Source organism: Apium graveolens, chromosome 4, assembly GCF_009905375.1.
Source record: "Apium graveolens cultivar Ventura chromosome 4, ASM990537v1, whole genome shotgun sequence".
NCBI lineage: Eukaryota > Viridiplantae > Streptophyta > Magnoliopsida > Apiales > Apiaceae > Apium > Apium graveolens.
This window is the reverse complement of record NC_133650.1, coordinates 274,778,555-274,798,851: the sequence shown is the minus strand read 5'-3', so window position 1 is coordinate 274,798,851 and position 20,297 is coordinate 274,778,555. Positions and strand designations below refer to the sequence as shown.

Sequence of the window (20,297 nt, the reverse complement as noted above, 5' to 3'; positions counted from 1 at the left end):
CTTGGTTGGATTTGTAGTGATTTTGGGTTATGAATCTTGGTTATTGGTTAATGAATCTTAAGTATAGTTAGTAACTCATGTTTGTGATTTAATGAGTTGGAAAATCTTGAGATTATGGAATGATGTGGTGAGGTTTAGATAAATTTTGGTTGTATTAATGGTTATGAGTTGGTTTGTGGTTAATTGGAGTAGTATAAACATTGGTAATCGCGTAAACATAGCCGTCGTAATGCCCATTTTCATTCAACTGCTTGTTCTTAGTGTTCGGGAAAAAAAACTCAATGACCAATCTTTAACTTTTCCATGTTTAGTTAGATCATGTCGTAAGCTTCGTTTTGATATGTGGTTCGCTTGGATCCGATGTACGCTTTAGGAGAAACGACCTTTTTAAGTAACGGCGTTTCGCAAGCGAACCATTACCCCTCGCCTTACTTTGAAACCTTGGTTAAGATCCTTAAATGACTATTAGAGTATGAAGCAATTATGTAAGATTAATTGGTCATTTTTTAGAGTACTCGCGAAAGAGTTTCCTTAAAACATTTAATGGTTAATTTTATAAAAATGGTGGAGCCGAGGGTACTCGAGCGACTTATGTAAATCGTTAAGCGCAAAAGCAAACGTTAGGGTCTAAGTGGATAAAGTCTAGTTTCTTAAGCGACCGTGGTTTAATTCCGGATTATGTTGTTGTTAATAGGTTACCGGACCCATTCTAAGCTTAAGTCTATCCGGGAACACTCAGGCAAGTTTTCTATCCGTTATATTGTTGTTGTGATATAAATATATTGATGCATTATCTTGAGATAAGTGCATAACTGTTATTAGAAAATCTTGCGATATACTGGAGCATGTTGATATGGTATATATATGCATGTTGTTAAATCTTGATATTCTATTATCAATTCAAATGCTTATAAACTGCATAATACCTATGCTAGAGATAAGTAGTAGTTGCGTATACCCTTAGTATGGGGGACCCAAGGGTGAATATTTTTCTAAACCGGGAGTCGATGTTCCCGAGTATAATATATGTATATATATTTATATATAGTTTTGTATAACTATTAATCGAATAAGGTATATTCGATAGTTTTGAATAAAAATCAAACATTATTTTCGATTATTCAAATAAAATTTTTACTTTCGTATAAGTATATCTTTCGATAATTATTATTCGTTTCAAGTATTATTTCCAAAACCTTTTACTGGATTTATTTTGATAAAAGCTATTCTTTATTGGAATATTATTTAAAAAATAATATTCAGATATTCTTCGATTATTGTGTAACAGATTTATTCTATTAAATCATCCTTACTTCAAACATTTTCAAAATTATTTTCGAGTCTTCAAAATGATTTTAAAAGTTAGTGCGGATCCCAAAAGCCATTTTCAAAGTTAAGATCTTCCTTTCGAAGGGGATTTAAATACTCGCTCAAGATCTAAGGGATCCGGCTCCGTGGTGTATTTTTGGAGCAACGAAGTTGCTAACTTGATAACAGAGTTTCATTACTTGCCCAACATTCGGGAAGTAAGCCCAATCGAAATGTGTCGGCATAAGCAACATGGGCTCAGTGGGTGTCCATGAAAGTGTAAGTGGCTCAGTGGGAGTCTATCAATGCGTAAGTGGCTGAGTGGCAGTCCAACATAAGGTCCTAGTGCGGCCAGGGTGATGACTAGTGGGGGATTCATCCATCTACTAGTAGAAAAGGTGACTTAATTAGTATATTTGCCTGATCAGCAAGATATCAGGTTTATGCCAAAGTTTCTTCTTTCCAAAATTCTTGGAAATGACAACTCTGCTTATACTTCCACAGCAGAAGAGTGTATGAAATGTATATATATAGGTGTATATATATATATCGGGATTAATGAAGTATCTAGTAACTTCATTTCTTTAAATGATATTTCAAAGATTGAATCTATTCAAGTCTCATCTTGTAGTCTAATCTATTTGATGAACTTTTGAAACTGATTATACCTTGAATGGTGGTAGTTCAAGTAGTATTCAGAAAGAGTTAATTTCACTTTGCATCCCTTTGTTTTCAGTGTAATGCGGATTGGGTCAAGAACTTTAATTATATGCAATATGCATCCCTTAGATTTTAATACCCTTATAATGACCACCCTTCGGCCGATTTTTGTTAATTTTGACCATTAAATAACAGTTGACTAGGGGTAAAATGGAGATATTAAGTATAGAATATTTGAAAAATATATTAAAAATTCAAAAAAACTACAAAATAATATGTAAAAAATATAGTTAATTTTTTTATAGTGCAAGTATCTATATAAATTTTTTTTAATGTGCGTAATAATTATAAATATATCAAAAAATATTAAATATATCAAAAAATATTATTTAACTTGAATATTTTAAAGATGAAATAATTAAATAGAAAAACAAAAAAATATTATTATTATTTTTAAAAAAGGCTAAAATTGATTTAACACCTCATTTATTTTTTTTTTTAAAAATCTTTATATTTTTTTACTATTTTTCCAATATTTTAAATTTATTAATGCTTTATTTAAATATTTTATATGTGTTATCTCCGTTTTACCCCTAATTAACTGAAAATTAACAGTCAAAATGACAGAAAATTGGTTAAGGGGTGGTTATTGTAAGAATATAGAAACCTAAGGAATGCATATTGCATATAATTAAAGTTCTTAACCAAATTTGCATTAAGCTGAAACCGAAGGGATATAAGTATATTGGAGTATCTTGTAACTTCATCTTTTCAACTTATATCTAGTGATTATCTTATGCATGACAAAGATTTTCAGAAAAACGTTGAGACAGGGTTAGATATATGAGATCACCTTGCAACGATATTTATACAATTATAAACTGGAACTCTGTGTATATTATACATGTCAGAGGATTTCAAAGATTTTGAGAAGTATATATGTATATATACTGAAAATTTTACGACTTCGTCGCATTAAGATATCAAACTTGGTTCATTTCTTATTGACCAAGACTTTCATACATCTTAACGTCTACCCAATGATCCACGACCTCGGGTTTAGGGGTGTTACGCTATACGTCTTAACGTCTACCCAATGATCATGGTATTTAAACTGTAACGGATAGCGTGCGGGGCACATAGCACGTAATCATGTTATTCATATAACACATAAACACATAAATCATGTAACACGTAAGTCAATTCATCAAAAGATAGGACTCGATACTTTTAGAATTGAAATCGGGTCAAAATTAATATTTATCGATGGATAATCGAATCAGAGTGACCCACAAAGCAAACGACCTTTCGATACAAAAGAAAGTATTTTTAATAGAAGTAGAATATTTATCTTAGTGTAGACGCGTTTGTTTCGTATTAAACGGACGAACGATCTATTTATTATGAATAAAATAAGAAAAATTTAATTAATAATAATATTATTTAAATTTTAAATACCTTTATATTATTTTTAAAAGCTCAAAATGATTTTTAAATCATTATTTGGCTTAATTATAAATAATTACATTTTATTTAACTATTTATAGATAAAATTAATTAATTAAATGATTAAATTAATTAAATGAATTAATCAATTAATTAAATAAAATAAATTATAAATAATTAAATCAAATTTAGATTTTTGAAAATAATAAAGAAAATAATTTCTGTAATTAAAATAATTTAGTTAATTTTTTAAAATAATTAACTAAATTGATTTTGAATTTTGAGAACAATTTTTAGAATTTATAAATGATTTTTAAATTAATTTTAACATAGAAAATTCCAAAACAGAAACTGAGTTGGGAATTTGGGATTTTAGGAATCAAACCCAGGTCAATCGACCGAGTTATTGGATCAGAGAGCGGGTCGCTAAGAATGTACGAACCTCTACTGGGTTTTCACCAGATTTCGGCAACCGCCAGGAATCCGGTGAAACTCCGACAGGGCCATAACGGTTCCGTTCCCTTCGTTTTGCAATCCCAAATCGTTCAATACGATTCCAGCAACTCAAGACATAAGACAATAATCACAAACAATTAGCATTTCAGCAACTCCGACCAAGAACTCCATTAACGCCGACGACTAAGCTTAAAAATCCGACGAAGAGTGATTTTTACGAATACCAAATAAAACTCAACGATTTATAGCTCAAAATAAATTTTATATCACATATAATTAAACCTATAGATTCATATTAACAACTAATCAATAATAAGAACAGAAAATCAAATCAAAAATTTTAAAAAACTCATAAATTCGATTGTACTGCTTCGGTAACTGTTTGGTCCAAATAATTATATCAATTGATTGCAAATGATAAGATAAATTTTATATCAATCATCAATTTCAATCAATAACCCTCAAATTCAAAAAACCCAATTCAAAGTATAAACCCTTAAAAATTGAAAATAATTACCAATCTTAGAGAAGATTTGATGGTATAATCGGATATTTCTTGTCAAGAGATTCAAAACGAGTACAAATACTCCAAACTTTGCTTCCCAGATTGGATCAAAATCAGCCATTAATCCCAAAAATAATTGAAGAACCCTAATCCCCAATTTTAAAAGAATTTTATGACCTTTTTTTATTTTTCTGATTTTTATAGAATAAAATAATAAATAAATAATAGATAAATGGTATTTATAGTTATAAAAATAATACCCCCAAAATTATTTAGGGCATAATTATATCATTTAATAAAATAATTAGCCCAAAATTATTAATTAACAGGAATAGTTTTTAATCCAATATATACAAAAAAATATGTGAAAAATTCCCAAAAATTACGTATAATTCAAAAATGCAAAAATATTGAATATTTGAAAGTCCCACGATTTTATAAAAATAAAAATACAATTTTTGTGAGATTTGAAGTTCCAATAGGGCCGAGAAAAATCATTTTTCACGAAATGAAATATCTTCTAAATTAACTAGATGTTCAAAAAATTAATATAGTATACGCCATATTATGCAACATAAGGCCAATTGCTCTATATGAAATATCAGCTATTAAAACGAAACCTGTATAGTATAACTTTTAATAAAAATCCATTTAACACGTAATAAAATACCCGAAAAATATCCCGAACCACACATAACACATATAGCACATACCAAATAACATTTTCTGATCAATCATAGTTTATAATATCATAAATTACATAATACTTATTTAATATAACACAAAATAGTCGTAAATTCCCGGTTGTTACATAAAACTTCATACTCTCCTCTTAATGTTTGAAGGCATACCTTTTTTACTTGATCAAGTCCTTTGAATGACGTCTGAAGTTTCTCCCATGCTTTTTTGGATGACTTTGCACTTGAAATCTTCTCAAAAGTATCTTCATCTATCCATTGATAGATTAAAAATAAAGCCTTCTTGTCTATCTTCCTTAAATCTTCTAAACTATCCTTTTGAACTTGGGATAGTCGGCCTTCATTTGTCGGTTCGTTGTAGGCTTTCTCAACTATCTCTCATACATCATGTGCGCCAACGAGAGCCATCATTCTCAAATTCCAATTATCATAGTTACTCCTATTGAGTAACGAAACTTGAATGGGGCGCCATTGTTTTCCATCTCTAAGGAAGATAACCAAGCTGTAATACCACTTTATTAGAAAATAATATTTGAGAGAGGTTGGATAAAGTATTTAAAATGAGAAAGATTATATTCTTGGATGAGCAATACTTCTTTTATTATAAACTCAAATGATTTAACTTGATACAAAATGGTGAATGGAGTTATCCTTTTATAGGCCTCCATGGATGATTCTAAATACATCATTAAATACCAAAGTCTATATTATTCTAGAGAGGTAAGTTTTAGAAGTTCAAACTAGGCTGGTCCAAACTAGAGAGGTAAGTTCTAGAAGTTTACATTTTCTAGTTTAATTAACAATTTGTGGTATATTACATATGTATAACAAGAAAATTGTTAACAACCAACTTGGTTATAATACACCATTCGTAATGTTTCATTAATATTGCGACAAATGAGAGTTACCGCAATGAAACATTGCGGCTGGTCTATCTCATCCAACGATGGATTAGGATAAGTTCCCTAACATAATATACAAGATCATCTAAAAACTTTTCAGTAGGAAGTAAATGAAAATGGGGGTTGTCAATTGGGACCCTAACAGATCAAGTACATAACTTTTATAAGAGATTTTTCAGATTCTCTGGCCTTGTAATTTTGATCTTTAATAGCAGTACTAGTTAACAACTTTTTTGTTTGATGAGAAAATGAAGAAAAAGAGGACTTGAGATTGTTCTTGACATGATGATGGAGTAATCTGATGGTGTAATTACACCTGCACAAGCCTTGATTTTTGAGTACCTCTACTGTCCCTATGCTTCAAGCCACCAACCATGCCTTGTCGAACTCATTTTATATATCTTGAGATTTAAACTGGAGCAACTATATACTTATTTGTAAATATGCTTAAGTGGTTTGTTGATGAAAAACAGGGATGTATTAGCTAAAGTTATACACACGAAGGGTATAAGAGAGACTTTGATAGAAATAGAAAACTAAGGGGTTACATCCACCGGTTGTTGGGAGATAACAATTGGTTTTTGTTGTTTTAAGGTGCAAGGCGACTTCTATTGCGTCCATTTCGTACTATCTTAAATAAACAAAACTATTAATATCATTCTGTTTGCTTGGAATAATTGAAGCCTAAGATGACATAGGGAGATGACATACCCAGCTATCGATAGATATATCCATATATCTTTTTATATTTATATAAATTGTACAAAGTATGCCCATTATTTTTATTTATAACCATATATTATGTTAAACTTTTATTATCAAGCGGCATTCTTTTTTAATATTGTGCGTATTTGGAGAGAATTAAATAAAAAAAATTGGAATTAAAACTAAGAGCATATATATAGTAGGGGGAAAGAAATATTGTATGGAAAAATAGTGGAAATGCATGATAAATTGAGTAGAAATTGTATGATAAATATTTTAGGTTAATTGAGAAATAATGACTATGAGCATTTTTCAAAAATGTATATTGGACTGGTTTTAGTTTCCAAAATTAATGGAAAGTTGGACACCATTTTTGCTTGGTGGTGTGGTGTTAGCAAATATTTAGTATATTGTACTTCTGATATCAAATTTTTATGTTGTATTTTTCGATTATGTTTATAGAGATAAAAAAATTATTTTAAAATAAATCATAGATTAATAAAGAATAAAATATTCAGAGTCTAATTAATAAATTATTAAAATAGTTGAGTATTAGCTTGGTTGAAATTATATTTAAATTACAAAGACCTTAGTTGTCCTTTTTTTAAGTTAAAATTGAAATTTTGATCTATTAAAAATTGTATTTGTTTGAATTTTATTTAGCTAATTTGTAAATAAGTTATAGTATTTTGTTACCAATTTTTTTTTAAAAAAATTCGTCATATATATTTAAAAGCTAATTTTTTTAACCATATTCTAAGATTTTAAACCTTTAGCATGTAACATTATTATTTATGATATTGGTTATTATATATATGTAATATAGTTGGTATGTTTTTAATTATGGCACTTATGCTCTTTAAAAGTAATGATAGTTGTAACATATTTTAAGTTAAGTTTTTGTATGTTATAGTTATAACCTATATTATTTTACTGCATGTTTTAAAAGTTTAGATTAGTATTGAGTGTGTAGTCATGTTGGGTGTAGGTGTATAATTGTAGTTGTAACATATTATTATTTTATTTTGTTTATGGACTTTTATGCAAGAAATAATAATTTTCAAAATTTTCTTCTTTACAAAAAGAAATTTTTAAAATAACAACTTTTAATATGTTGGTCAATGCAATTTTGAGATTGAGATGTTTCTATTAAAATAAAATATAGTAAGTAAAGTTTTGGATTTATATAAAAATATTATAATATATTTGAATTATAATATTTATAATGAAAGGATATTATAGTACTTTAGTGTAGATATATATAATCCCACCCCTCATAAGTTTGAACAAGTTGAATATATATGTGTGTGTATATATATATATTAATTATTCAAACTTATGAGTCCTAAGATACTCATTATAGATTTCAAATAGATACATTTAATTTATCACAAATTTGTACATTTTCAGTTACAAAATGTTTAGATATTTATTATTAAAATATCTTACATAATTTTAGGGTTTAATATTTTAAGTTTCTTAATTTTTTAGGTTAGACTTATTTACTCTAAAATTTTAAAAGATTATACTTAAATATTTGTTATTAAAGCAATTGGAATGTTTTTTGGGTTTCATTTCATATTGTTATAGGGAGAATTTCGTATAACAGTGTTGTGGAGGTTAATGGGTGGAACAAAGATCAAGGACGGCGTTTAAGGGCGGAGGAAGGTTGTTTGGTGGTGGCTGAGCTTGTATGTTGACTACTTAAGAAAGAATAGGGTTTGTTATTCTCTGTCAAGTGTCGACTCATATCTCATACAAGTGCCTACATACCCTATTTATAGGGATCAAGCCTCACGTAGTTCTTGGGGACAAGTCACGTAGGCTAGGGTTAGGGTTTTCCAACCCGTGCAACCCAAGCCCACGATAAAGCCAGGCCTTCAGCCAATTAGTCATGTAAATCTCAACCGGCTCCACACGCTTTCTACAATCTCGCGGCATCTCCGCAATCCTTCCCGTGATCGTAGGAACAACCCGTGTCGACCCCGAAATCTACGAGCAACTCAATCATCTATGAGTTACTTTCCATATTGCACACAAATTCCTACGACGAGAGCCGGCCTGGTCACCTCGGTCCGCACCGCCTTCCTTTTCAATTAATAAATACAATGTTACCTTTGATTTCATATTGATATGGGCTCATGGGCCCGACCCGCGTGTGGGCATCTGAGCCCGGCCCGCATGTGGGCACCTGAGCCCAGCTCGCTTGAAGGTACTTGAGCCCACCTCACGTGGGCATAACCGAGCCCAGCTCGCATATGAGAGCATAGATGACAAATGGGAGCCCACCTTACATGTGTGAGCCCAACACGCATATAGGAGCATAGATGACAAATGGGAGCCCACCTTACATGTGTGAGCCCAGCTCGCGTATGTGGTCACGTGAGCCCAGCTCACACACCATGAGCCCAACTCACCTGTCACGAGCCCAGCTCGCATGTCATGAGCCCAAGTCACATTGGTCCACGATTCTAGCCCACATACGATGGTCCAGCCATTCAATGCACCTAAGGGGACCTGTTTAGGGCCCATGACCGAAAGCGGGCATAACAACTACTCCCAAAATTCCTGATCGCATCTGGAGGCTAGAAATTTTCCAGTCTTTCATGGCCTCGCAGGTGCGAGCCCACCAGGCCGCATAAAACCGCCTCGCGCGTCTCATCTCGCACGCCTTTTATTTAACATTCATTTTGACAGCCGTTGGACAGCTGGCGTGGGGATCCGTGTCGTCATCTAAGATGGTGACACGTGTCACATCCCCTTTCTCTCTCCTATCCCCTATAAATATGTGAGATTTGAATTCATTTCTCACATTTCCAAAAACACTTCCTGAATTGCTGCTCAATTTGCTCAAGGATCTACCACGACAAAGATCATCATCTCAACAAGAACCATCTACCAGCGGCGATATTCTCCCGGCACAGATTCATCTGGATCTTCATACACCTCTCCAACAGGTAATCTTTGATTCGAGCCCGTTTTCATTCACGCTTGTTTATGTGCACCATGCGAGCACACACCACCTGTTCGATGCGAGCTCACACACACCCACAACATGCGATGCGAGCCCATCTGCTCGTTTAAATACTTAGGTGCGATCCCGTGTGAGATGTGAGGACACTTAGGTGCGACCCCATACTTGTTTTTGTTTTCTTTTTAGGGCCACACACTAATTTTCACCATCTTTTACAGATGTCGAGTGCGTCTTCAGCCCGTTCCTATGGATCGTCTCGCTCCTCCTTGAGCCCGGCTCGCACCTCCGCCAGCCCAGTTCATTCTTCAGCCACTCCGTCTCCATTAAACCAATATCCTCCTGAGCAGCGAGGCTCAAAGGACTTCCAACGCGAGCTGACGTCTCTTTCTGGTCGTCTTAGCCAACCCATCTCTCCTGGCTCAGCTATCACCCCTCAAGGGGCTTTGAACATTGCCAGAGTTGAGAACTCGATGCGAGCAGCAGGATCCGGCTCGCTTGATATTCACCTCGACCCTAATCCTGAAGATTACACCAGGGAGAAGAATATTTATGATTGGAGAAACAGGCTCGTGGACCTCTCCAGAATACCAGCCTCCCTCGGGGTGGAGGAAATTTTTAACCGCGAGCCCGCTCCTCTGGACAAAGAACGAGCTGAGGAGATTTTAAGAGAAATGGTTGAAGAGAAGGCAGCCCGCCTGAGACAAGCTACAGCTAACAACCTCGACCCCATTCACCTTGACTCAGAATCTACCGACAGCGGCCTGGGGAGTGCATACTATGACACCAAGAATAAAGGAAAGGAGCCCGTAGCTGCTGAATACCCCATCTTGGGGCTCGAGGGTGAAGAGGACGGCTCGCACTTTTCCTATGACTGTCCTCAGAGTGAGGAGGTGGCAGATGTTACAAGTCTCAACAAGATTTGTAACTATAACTACATCCCCGCGGCCTCTTCTGAGCCTTATGTGCCTCCTGCCCAGCCCGAGCTGGAGGGTGAAATTGTTTTTAAGAGGCAGATCATTCCTGATGGGGAGGAGAGCTCGACTGTCAACGAGGAGGTTAAGGTGCTCGCTTGCCGTGACCTGTCTACCTCGTTGACTCAGAAACATCTGGCCGAGCATATTGAGCAGTTCCAGCTCGAGGGCCATGTTGTCTTGCCCCTGCCTCATATGAGGTGCTACAGATTTAACCATCCAGAGAATGGAGGCAGGGTGCCTCGCATGGTCTTGTCTACCTTTATCCTGAGGCTAGGCATCTCTTCTCCTCTTCATCCTTTCATCAAAGATGTCTGCGAGTACTACCAGCTCGCACCTTTACAGATCAACCCGAATGGATACCGGGCCGCCCTCGCATTATACATCATGTATAGCAAGTGTGGGTTTCCTCCTCTCACAGCGAGGCAGCTGGGCTACTTCCTTAATCTAAAGCATTCTCCAAATGACTTTGGATACTTCTACTTCTCTGTCTGGCCGTGCTTCAACAAGAAGAATCTCATTCACAACGGGCCGAGCAACTCAGGGAAGTGGAAGATCCCCTATTTCTACATCCACGAGGTGCCTCGAGTCCAGACTTATTTTTATTACAACCCATGTAAGTATTCCCTGGCCACTCTAGGTTTTTCTACCATAATTCCTTCTTTTAACAAGAGATGTCTTTTTTATATCTCCAGCCACCCCGCCTCGCACTGTCCTTGTGGGACAAGAAAAAACAAATGCAGACAGCCTGCTAGACCTTCCCAAGGCAAACAGGGATATTCGAAAGCTCATAACGACCTCGAACATGGTCGCGTGTGGGTTTTTGAAAGAAGGAGTGAGGCTGACTCCTCAAAAGAAGAAATCCAAGAGAGCCAGAAAGGGTAAGAATATCGGGCTCGCATGTGCGGGCCTGTCTACTTGTGAGCTCGAGCTCGTGGGCTCGCGTGTTTATGCTTCCTGCATGCATTACTTCATATTGCACCTTAATTTTCCACATTTTTTAATCTGCTCGCATTACTTCTTTGCATTGCATCTCGCTGTGACTAATCTTTTTCTTCATTGTTTTCTTTTTTTCAGATATGGCCATCTCCCCTATCCCCTTCATGGAGGAGGCTGAGCAAGCTACGACCTCGGGCCCTGTTCAGCCCGCTGCAGCGACCACAGGGGCTCACTCTCAAATCCCCCCTCCAGCTCGCATGAGGACCCTTACTGAGCATTTCAAAGGCTCAGGGCCTTCTCCTCGGCTAAAAAGGCATCGAGGTCACAAAGAAGGAAAAACTGGCGAGCCTGAGCCAAAGAAGGCTGCTCCATCTGATGCTCCTCTTCCCTCATCTTCTTCTGCCAATATGGTTGTGACCACGTTTGGCCGGCTCGCTCAAGGTCACATCAGCGAGCAGGATGTAAAGGGTTGGACTTCTTCTGCTCTCGAAGTTAATCAGGATGCACTGTCTCGAGCTGCGGCCGAAGTTTACTATCGTCAGCTGTCTAAGGCTCGAGAGATGCGAGCCCTCAGCCAGACCAACACAAAGCTTGAGTCTAAAGTCAAATCCCTTCAGAGTAAGGTCGTTGAGCACGGGCAAGAGAAGGTTACACTGGTGAACAATTATAATCAAAAGATAATCAACCTGAACGCTGCTCATGACCATGCCCTAAGGGAGCAGAAGGAAGCTCATGACCTGGCTGCTGAGGCATGGAAGAAGGAGAAGGATGCCCTCAAGGAGAGGGTGCTCGAGCTGGAGGGATCAGTCTCTGCGGTGACCGAGGGCCGTGAGGCTCCCTTGCTGATGCTAGGAACCTGGGAGCTAGGAATATTATGAAAGTCTTTATGAAGAAGGTTCCTGACTTCGATTGGGCGGCTCTGGGTGCGAGCACAGCGAGGCATGCTGAAAAGCTGAAGCTAGAGATGGAGATGGATGCCCAAATTGCTGAGGAGGCTCGGCTCGCGGCCGAGCAGGCCCAGGTCGCTGGTGATGAAAATCGTGGGGGAGCAGAGGCTGATAACCCTTGATGCAATTTTAATTAGAACTAGACTTTTGACTGGGTAAGCGGGCACCCCTCTTGCCTCGCGCTTGTATTTGAAATATTCTGCCTCGGGGCCTAACTTATTTAACTTTTGTTTGTATAAAATGTTAAGTCTTTTATGCCCGCGTATGTCTTTACGGTGCTAGCTGGCTTTCTTTATTTTTGTGTTTTCTTATCACGCCTCTACTGACCAAAAGTTATCATAACTCTGGCCGCGTATGGAGAGCGTTACACTTTTATAGCGAGCCCAGCTAATCATCTTGCACCTTTTGTTCAATCGATCAAAATTTGTCGAAAAATGCTAAGTGGAACAGGCTCGCATCATTACTAATTCACAAGTTTTGCACGCGTTATCGTATGGGCTCGCATGATGCGACCCTGACCATGTTTGGTGGAGGGCTGGGCCTCCTGGGTCACATTTTGGGAGCCCACCCCTCTTTTAAGCTTCATCTTTTATTTGCTTTGTGCTCATATCTTTCTAAGCGGGTCGTGGCCCAGCTTGTCTTCCATATCTGTTGTCAAGCGGGCCGGGGCCCGGCCTGATTTGTGATTTTAACATGCTAATAAAACAACCGTTCTTTCCTCGCATGGGTTCCCAAGGATGGGCTCCCCTGCTGGGTATTTAACAAAAGTTAAAATGTCAAGTGCACAAAATAGAAATCAATCGTTTTATTCATAGATAATGGGAACTGAAAGGAGTACATGCTTGTGGTCTCAGGGAGGCACCTATATGGCACTACCCCCCGAGACTTAGGAGTATTGTAAGATAATACTAAGTCTGAAAAGAATAATATTACTGATAATATTTGCGGAGGTGTTCCGCGTTCCAGGCTCTCGGGATCAGTTTATCCTGCATATCATTGAGGTGGTAGGTTCCCTCCCAGAGCACTAACTTTATCTTGTAAGGGCCTTCCCAATTCGCTCCAAAGACTCCGTGAGTCACCACCTTGGTATTTGGCATGACCCGGCGTAGAACCAAATCTCCCACCTTGAAAGTTCGGGCTTTAACCTTACTGTTATAGTGCCTAGCTGTCCTCTGCTGATAAGTTGCTACCCTGATCTGAGCATCTTCTCGAGTTTCTTCGATCATGTCCAAATAGAGCCAATGATTGACCTCATTTGCCTCCGAGTCATAGTTGTCCCTTCGAAAAGATCCTGCTCCCACTTCAACTGGCACCATAGCTTCGCACTCATACACTAGAGAGAAAAGGGTGTCTCCAGTTGTGGTTCAGGGTGTAGTGTTGTAAGACCACAGGACCTGGGCGAGCTCCACTGGCCATGCTCCTTTCTTCTCTTCAAGCTTTGCCTTCAAGGTATGCTTAATGATTTTATTAACAGCCTCCGTCTGCCCGTTACTCTGGGGGTGGCAGATTACGCTAAAGCTCTTTTGAATCCACAGCTGCTCACAAAACTCTCGCATTTCCTTGCTATCAAATTGTTTCCCATTGTCAGATATCATCTTGTAAGGGATGCCATAACGACACACAATAGCCCTGTGTACAAACTCCCTGAGTTTTTTTGCCGTGACGGTGGCTAGGGGCTCGGCCTCTGCCCACTTAGTGAAGTAGTCTACCGCAACCACCGCATACTTGACACCTCCCCTGGCCTTCGGGAGTTCCCCAATCAGATCAATTCCCCACATGGAGAAGGGCCAGGGGCTCATGAGGGATGTGAGAGAGGCCACGGGGCTGTTGTAATAATTGGCATATCGCTGACACTTATCACAAGCTCGGGAGAATTCAAAGGCATCTTTTTTTAGCGTTGGCCAGTAGTAGCCTTGACGGAGGATTTTCTGAGCTAGAGAGCTACCCCCCGAGTGATTGCCACAAATGCCCTCGTGTACTTCCCTTAGGATGTAGTTGCATTCATCTCCATCTATGCATTTGAGGAGAGGCACACTAAACCCTCTTCTGTATAGAATCCCGTCGTATATCACATAGCGGGCTGCTTTGTATTTTATCCTCCTTGTCTCATTCTTTTCATCCGAAAGTGAACCTTCTTTTATGTATGCTAGAATAGGTGTCATCCACGTGGGGCCGAGCTCATTACTGAGGCTGCCCACCTCGTGCTCGGGCACACTAGGTTGTCTCTGTACATCAAGGGGAACGGTTCCTAGCAAAGTGGTCTCGCGGTGTGAGCCGAGCTTAGCTAGCTCGTCCGCACCTTCATTCTGCCCACGCGGGATTAGTTTTAGCCTCACCTCGCTGAACCTCGCGATTATCCTCTGTGCGCACTTCAGGTAAAGCTCTGTTCTCGACCCCTTAGCTTGATACCCCCGTTTATCTGATAGACCACAATCATGGAGTCACTAAACACATTCAAATTTCCACCTTCATTTCCAAAGCTAGCTTGAGACCGTTGATCAGGGCCTCATACTCAGCATCATTATTGGTTGCATGAAAGGCCAGATGGGTCGCACGTCTGATCTTGTGTGCCTCTGGGCTGATTAGCTCAATTCCAGCTCCTGCTCCATCACCGTTAGAGGCTCCATCCATAAATAGGCTCCACCATGGGGCACTATTTTGGCTCTCCAGCCCAACTTCTTATGTGCTAGGTATAACAACATGGGCTCCTGGCTCTACTTCTTGATGTGGAGGAAATTCTAGCACAAAATCGGCCAGGGCTTGGCATTTCATCGCAGTCCTTGGCTTATAATCCACCTCAAATTGGCCGAGCTCAACCGTCCACTTCAACATTCGACCAGAAGACTCTGGTTTATGCATCACTTGTCTGAGGGGGTAGGAGGTTCGCACTTCTATCTTGTATGCCTGAAAATAGGGCCTGAGTTTTCGGGAGGCCGGGATCAGAGCATATGCTAGCTTTTCGAGGCTTGTGTATCGAGTCTCGGCATCGGCTAGCCTTTTACTCACATAATATACCGGGAGCTGGACACCATCCTCCTCTCGGACTAATACCGCACTTATTGCAAGGTCGGAGACAGCCAAGTATAGGATCAAAGTTTCTCCTACCTTTGGGTTGGACAACATTGGAGGGCTGCTGAGATGCTTCTTTATGTTTTGAAAGGCCTCCTCACATTTTTCGGTCCACTTAAAATTTATCCCCGCTCCTTTAATTGCTTTGAAGAACTCTTGGCATTTATCGGAGGATTTTGAGACGAAGCGGTTCAAGGCAGCCACTCGTCCCGTTAAGCTTTGAACATCCTTCACCCGTCGAGGGGATCTCATCTCGAGTAGGGCTTGTATCTTGGATGGGTTGGCCTCAATGCCTCTATGGTTGACAATAAATCCCAAAAACTTCCCCGATTCGACCCCAAACACACATTTCTGGGGGTTGAGCTTCATTCTGTACTCCCTTAGGATCTAGAACATTTTTGCCAGGTGGCGGACATGATCCCTCCCTTCTTTCGACTTCACTAGCATGTCATCTACATAGGCCTCCATAGTCTTCCCCAACTGATGTTTGAACATCTTATTCACCAGCCTCTGATAGGTTGCCCCCACATTAAGGAGCCCGAAGGGCATCCCGATGTAACAGTAAAGGCCCCGATCAGTAATAAAGAAGGTGTGCTCCTGATTTGGCCCATACATGGGGATTTGGTTATATCCCGAATAAGCATCCATAACTCTAAGCAATGCGTGCCCAGCCGTGGAATCAACCAGCTGGTCAATTCGGGGTAGAGGAAAGCTGTCCTTCGGGCAAGCTTTGTTTAGGTCGGTGAAGTCTACACATGTCCTCCACTTGCCATTGGGCTTCTTGACAAGCACGGGGTTGGCCAGCCACATGGGGTAGAAGGCTTCTCTCACAAGTCCTGCCTCCATTAATCTATCCACTTCTTCTCTGAGGGCCTCTGCCCTCTCTCCACTAATCGGCCGTCTCTTCTGCCTAACCCCCTTCTTTTTCGGGTCCAAGTTGAGCCGGTGGCACATGACATTTGGGTCAATCCCTATCATATCAGAGTGTGACCATGCAAAGACATCCAAATTCTCCCTTAGGAAGCGAGCTAGATCCTCTCTCAAATCAGGACTTAGGTTAGAGCCTATTCTGAGTACCTTGGAGGGATCATTTGGGTCTACCAAGATCGGGATTGTGTCCTCTGCGGCCCCAGCCCTCTCGACCATTGGGGGCATTCTCGGGTCTAAATCTTCTCGAGCCTCGCTAGATTTTCCCATTTCCGTGATTGTCAAACCTTCCGTATCCTTGAGCTCGGGCTAGTGAGCTCGGGCCGGATTTATCAAGCGTTCAGAGATTGCAGTTACAGTGCGAGTGATTCCGTTGGGCAGGTCCATAGTGATTGTTGTTTCTTCGTGTGCCCACTTCCCTCTCCTATGTCTTACAGCGATTTATTCCGGGCTCTCTTCTTCATCACTTGCTTTCTCCACAATCCCCTCTTGTATCAACATGATGGGCTGAGAGGCTTCCATTAGCAAGGCCTTTGGGCGTGGTTCCACCTGAATTCCCATGTGCTCAAAGTAGTTCTCGGGCAACTCCTCAATTGAAATCAAATTACAAGTCTCGTGGCCCTCGGAACGTATTCTTTTCCTGCCCTCTGCCTCTTCCATAGGGACGTCGCACTCACCTACTTCAGCTATCTCCCTTGAGGCATTTCTTGACTCGGCCGACTTGAGTGCCTAGTTGTAGCAGACCCTTGATTCGTATTGACAGCTCTTCAAGATGCCTACCCCCGTGGGGGTTGGGAATTTTATCGTCATATGATGGATCGAGGTCATCATCCTCATCGCCCTCATAAGGGGTCTGCCCACTATAACATTGTAGGCACAAGGCTGGTCTACAATTATAAACATAGCGATCTGGGTGGCCACATGAGGCTCTTCTCCTATGGTCACCGGGAGCCGAATTGTCCCTTTCACTCTGATCGAGTTTCCCGTGAACCCGTACAGGTGCCCACCTGTCGAGGTTAATTCTCTATCCAACAATCCCAGTTTTTTGTAGGCATCATAAGTCAGAACATCAGCCGAGCTCCCGGTGTCCACCATTGCTCGGTGAACATTCACCGTCCCAATCTTCATTTTTATGACTAGGGCATCGGTATGAGGGTAATGCACCCATTTTGCATCGTTCTCCTTAAATACGATATCATCGGCCTCCCTCTCAAAGAGCTCTGGGGGCCTTTGGCTTAGATGGTTGACGTTGGTGAGGGGCTTGTCCTTTGCTTCCCGGGCATATCTGTCCATTACCTTCCGGCTGTCTCCACCAATATGAGACCCGCTTAGAATAATATGAATGCTACCAGCCCGAGGGACCCTTTCTTTGTCTTCTGGAGGTGGAGGAGGGACGGTATGATAATCAGTCATGTGCTTTCGAACCTCCTTGACAACCCACTCCGTAAGCTTCCCTTGTCTAATCAAAGTCTCGATCTCATCCTTTAGTTGTCTACAATCAGCTGTATCGTGTCCGGTGGCCTCATGGTATGCATAATACTTTGAAGTGTCTCTTTTATTGTAGTCTGTGAGAGAGGTTTCCTTCTTGAATACCCCTTTCCCAGCATATATAGCATATATGTGGTCGATAGAGGCTACCAGAGGGGTGTGTGTCTGTCATTTCCTTGTATAAGGCCTTCCAGAATCTTTCGCGGTCTCTTTGCCCTGGGCAGACTTTTTTGGGCTCGAACTGCGCCGATATGTCTTCCTCCTCTCGTCAGGGCTTGAGGATCGGTCCCTCTTGTCTCGATAGCTCTCGCTGATTTTCAGCTCTTTCATCGATTTCTCTACCCTCTTGAAGGGTTCAGCTTGCTCATAGAACTCGGCCAAGGTTCTCGGCTTACTCGCTTGGAGGCTCTTCCAAAATTTCGATCCTTCTTTCAACCCTGCTATCAAGAAATTTTTGATGGTCTCCTTACTGGCTCCTCTCACCTTGGGGACCTCGGCGTTGAACCGACAAAAGTATTCTGCCAGGGGATCCCCCTCCCTTTGCTTGATGTTGGCTAACGTGGCCACAGGAGGCGAATAGTGGAGGGTGGACTGAAATTGTCTGACGAACAAGTCCTCCAATTGCCTCCACATTCTTATGCTAGCCGGTCCCAACTTGGAGAACCATTGTTGGGCACTACCTCTGAGTGATGCCGCGAAGAGTCTGCAGTGGGTCATCTCCGGCACTTGATAGACTTCCATCTCAGTGTTAAATTGTATAAGGTACTCCACCGGGTCGGCTTCACCGTTGAATAGAAGGTCGGGGTTATGCCTAAACACCCGAGGTAGGGGGGATGATCAGATAGCAACCGTAAACGGAGAGGGGGCAGCCGAGGCAGGGGGCCCTCTCTTCTCTCGCTCCATCTCATCTAAGATCCTTCTTAGGTCCCTTACTCTAACAACTTCTCTTTCTCTATCACCACCCGCGTTACTCGAATGGTGTGAGCCCTGAGGTCGTTCGCGGCGTCCCCCTCCTCCGGCTCGCGCTTGTGACTCCTCTTCACGATTGTCTCTGCGTCTACGTCGCTCCTCCCTCCTGGGCGAGGTGTGTTGACGTTTTTCCGGAGGGGTCGCTGCCCGTTCTCTTTTCGAGCCTCTCAGATCCACGGGCTCTTTCTCTTCTTTCTCCTTCTTACAATTCTCCAATTTGAGCCTGAGGTCATGCTCGCTTAGTTTTTTACCCACTCGGTCTAGCACGCTAGTCGACCTTGCCTCAGATGAAGCTAGCTTCTGCCCCGATCTCGTAGAGATCTGGCTGCCCCGCTCATCATTATAACGACTCGTGTAATCTTTTTGAATTATTTAATTGTGCAATTATGGAAATTATTAAATAAATAAAATATGTGTGCTGGTTTTGACCACTATGTGTTGTTTGATTATTATCAATATGTGATTTATAGTGTATCGGGTTGTCCGCACGATTAATTTTGGGATCGTATTGAATTGTTTTCACTTTTAAAAGTGGATTTAGTGCAAATTTATAAGCATAAATATGGGGAATGTTTCTAAAATTGTTTTTATGATTTTATAATTACAATAATTATTTTTAGGATTTTATAAAATTGAGAAATCAATATTTCATTAATTATTTATCTTTAAATGATTTTCTGAGTATGTTTAATGGTAAAATCCATATTTAATTCTAAAATTCTTTAAAAATTATGAAACTCATATTTATTTAAGTGGGGAATATTCCAGGAATTTTAAAATTATTTTGGAAATTTTCAGGATTAATTTCACGCGCTCGTTGTTTCGTGTTATTGATAAAAGCGGGTACAAGTTGCATTTTAGAAATTGTTTTAAAATTTCAAAAGTTACATTTTTATTTACTTCGGGATATTTATGACATTTTAAGATTATTTTCATAATTTTCTGAAATTATTTCGCGTACACCTTTGTCCGTTAGTTTCGAATTTCGGGATAAGTCAGGGTATTCAGAAATTACGTGGCAAATAAACTGATTCGTGTCACAATTCTATAAACCCAGGTGACACGTGCTAGCTGCTGAGTTAATAAAAGAAATAATAATAATATAAAACAAAAAAAATGTACAGATGCAAACTCCCACCCCCTTGTTCATTCGACTCTTTCTCAAAAAAATCTCTGAGTCTCTCTCGAGTCTTTCGACTCTTTCTACATATCTCCTCTCGGTTCTCTGATTTTATGAATCGCTCGAATCTCTCTATTCTGTCTCTGCTACCTTGGTCTTACTGCGTTTCGGCCTCCCCTATTTCCGGTACCTTCGCCGCCATCGGCGTTGGTT

The 20,297-nt window shown here is 40.0% G+C and overlaps 2 protein-coding genes across 2 annotated transcripts; both read right to left on the bottom strand.

Moving 5' to 3' along the window:
• Positions 1-13,440: 13,440 nt before the first annotated feature.
• LOC141719660 (uncharacterized) lies at positions 13,441-15,142 on the bottom strand. The gene is made up of 4 exons (XM_074522040.1): positions 15,004-15,142; positions 14,491-14,930; positions 14,055-14,253; positions 13,441-13,844 (listed from the first exon to the last, which is right to left on the bottom strand). Exons 1-4 carry the CDS (start codon positions 15,140-15,142, stop codon positions 13,441-13,443), a joined length of 1,182 nt encoding a protein of 393 aa, XP_074378141.1.
• A 1,806-nt stretch (positions 15,143-16,948) lies between these two features.
• On the bottom strand, positions 16,949-18,736 carry LOC141719659 (uncharacterized). Its single transcript, XM_074522039.1, has 3 exons — positions 18,466-18,736; positions 17,375-18,141; positions 16,949-17,236 (listed from the first exon to the last, which is right to left on the bottom strand). The coding sequence occupies exons 1-3, from the start codon at positions 18,734-18,736 to the stop codon at positions 16,949-16,951; spliced, it is 1,326 nt and encodes a 441-aa protein (XP_074378140.1).
• Positions 18,737-20,297: the final 1,561 nt, after the last annotated feature.

Bases quoted from the DNA above. Each gene is read 5' to 3' on its own strand.
- LOC141719660 (XM_074522040.1), bottom strand. From the start codon at position 15,142: ATGGATGGAGCCTCTAACGGTGATGGAGCAGGAGCTGGAATTGAGCTA. The intron at 14,931-15,003 runs GTCTCAAGCTAG...GTGGTCTATCAG, and splicing joins GTATGAGGCCCTGATCAACG to ATAAACGGGGGTATCAAGCT. The intron at 13,845-14,054 runs GTGAGCAGCTGT...TTTTCTCTCTAG, and splicing joins CAAGGAAATGCGAGAGTTTT to TGTATGAGTGCGAAGCTATG.
- LOC141719659 (XM_074522039.1), bottom strand. From the start codon at position 18,736: ATGGAAGTCTATCAAGTGCCGGAGATGACCCACTGCAGACTCTTCGCG. The intron at 18,142-18,465 runs GTAAGGAGACCA...CCCCTCTGGTAG, and splicing joins CCCCAAGGTGAGAGGAGCCA to CCTCTATCGACCACATATAT. The intron at 17,237-17,374 runs GTTATAGTGGGC...TGCTACAACTAG, and splicing joins ACCAGCCTTGTGCCTACAAT to GCACTCAAGTCGGCCGAGTC.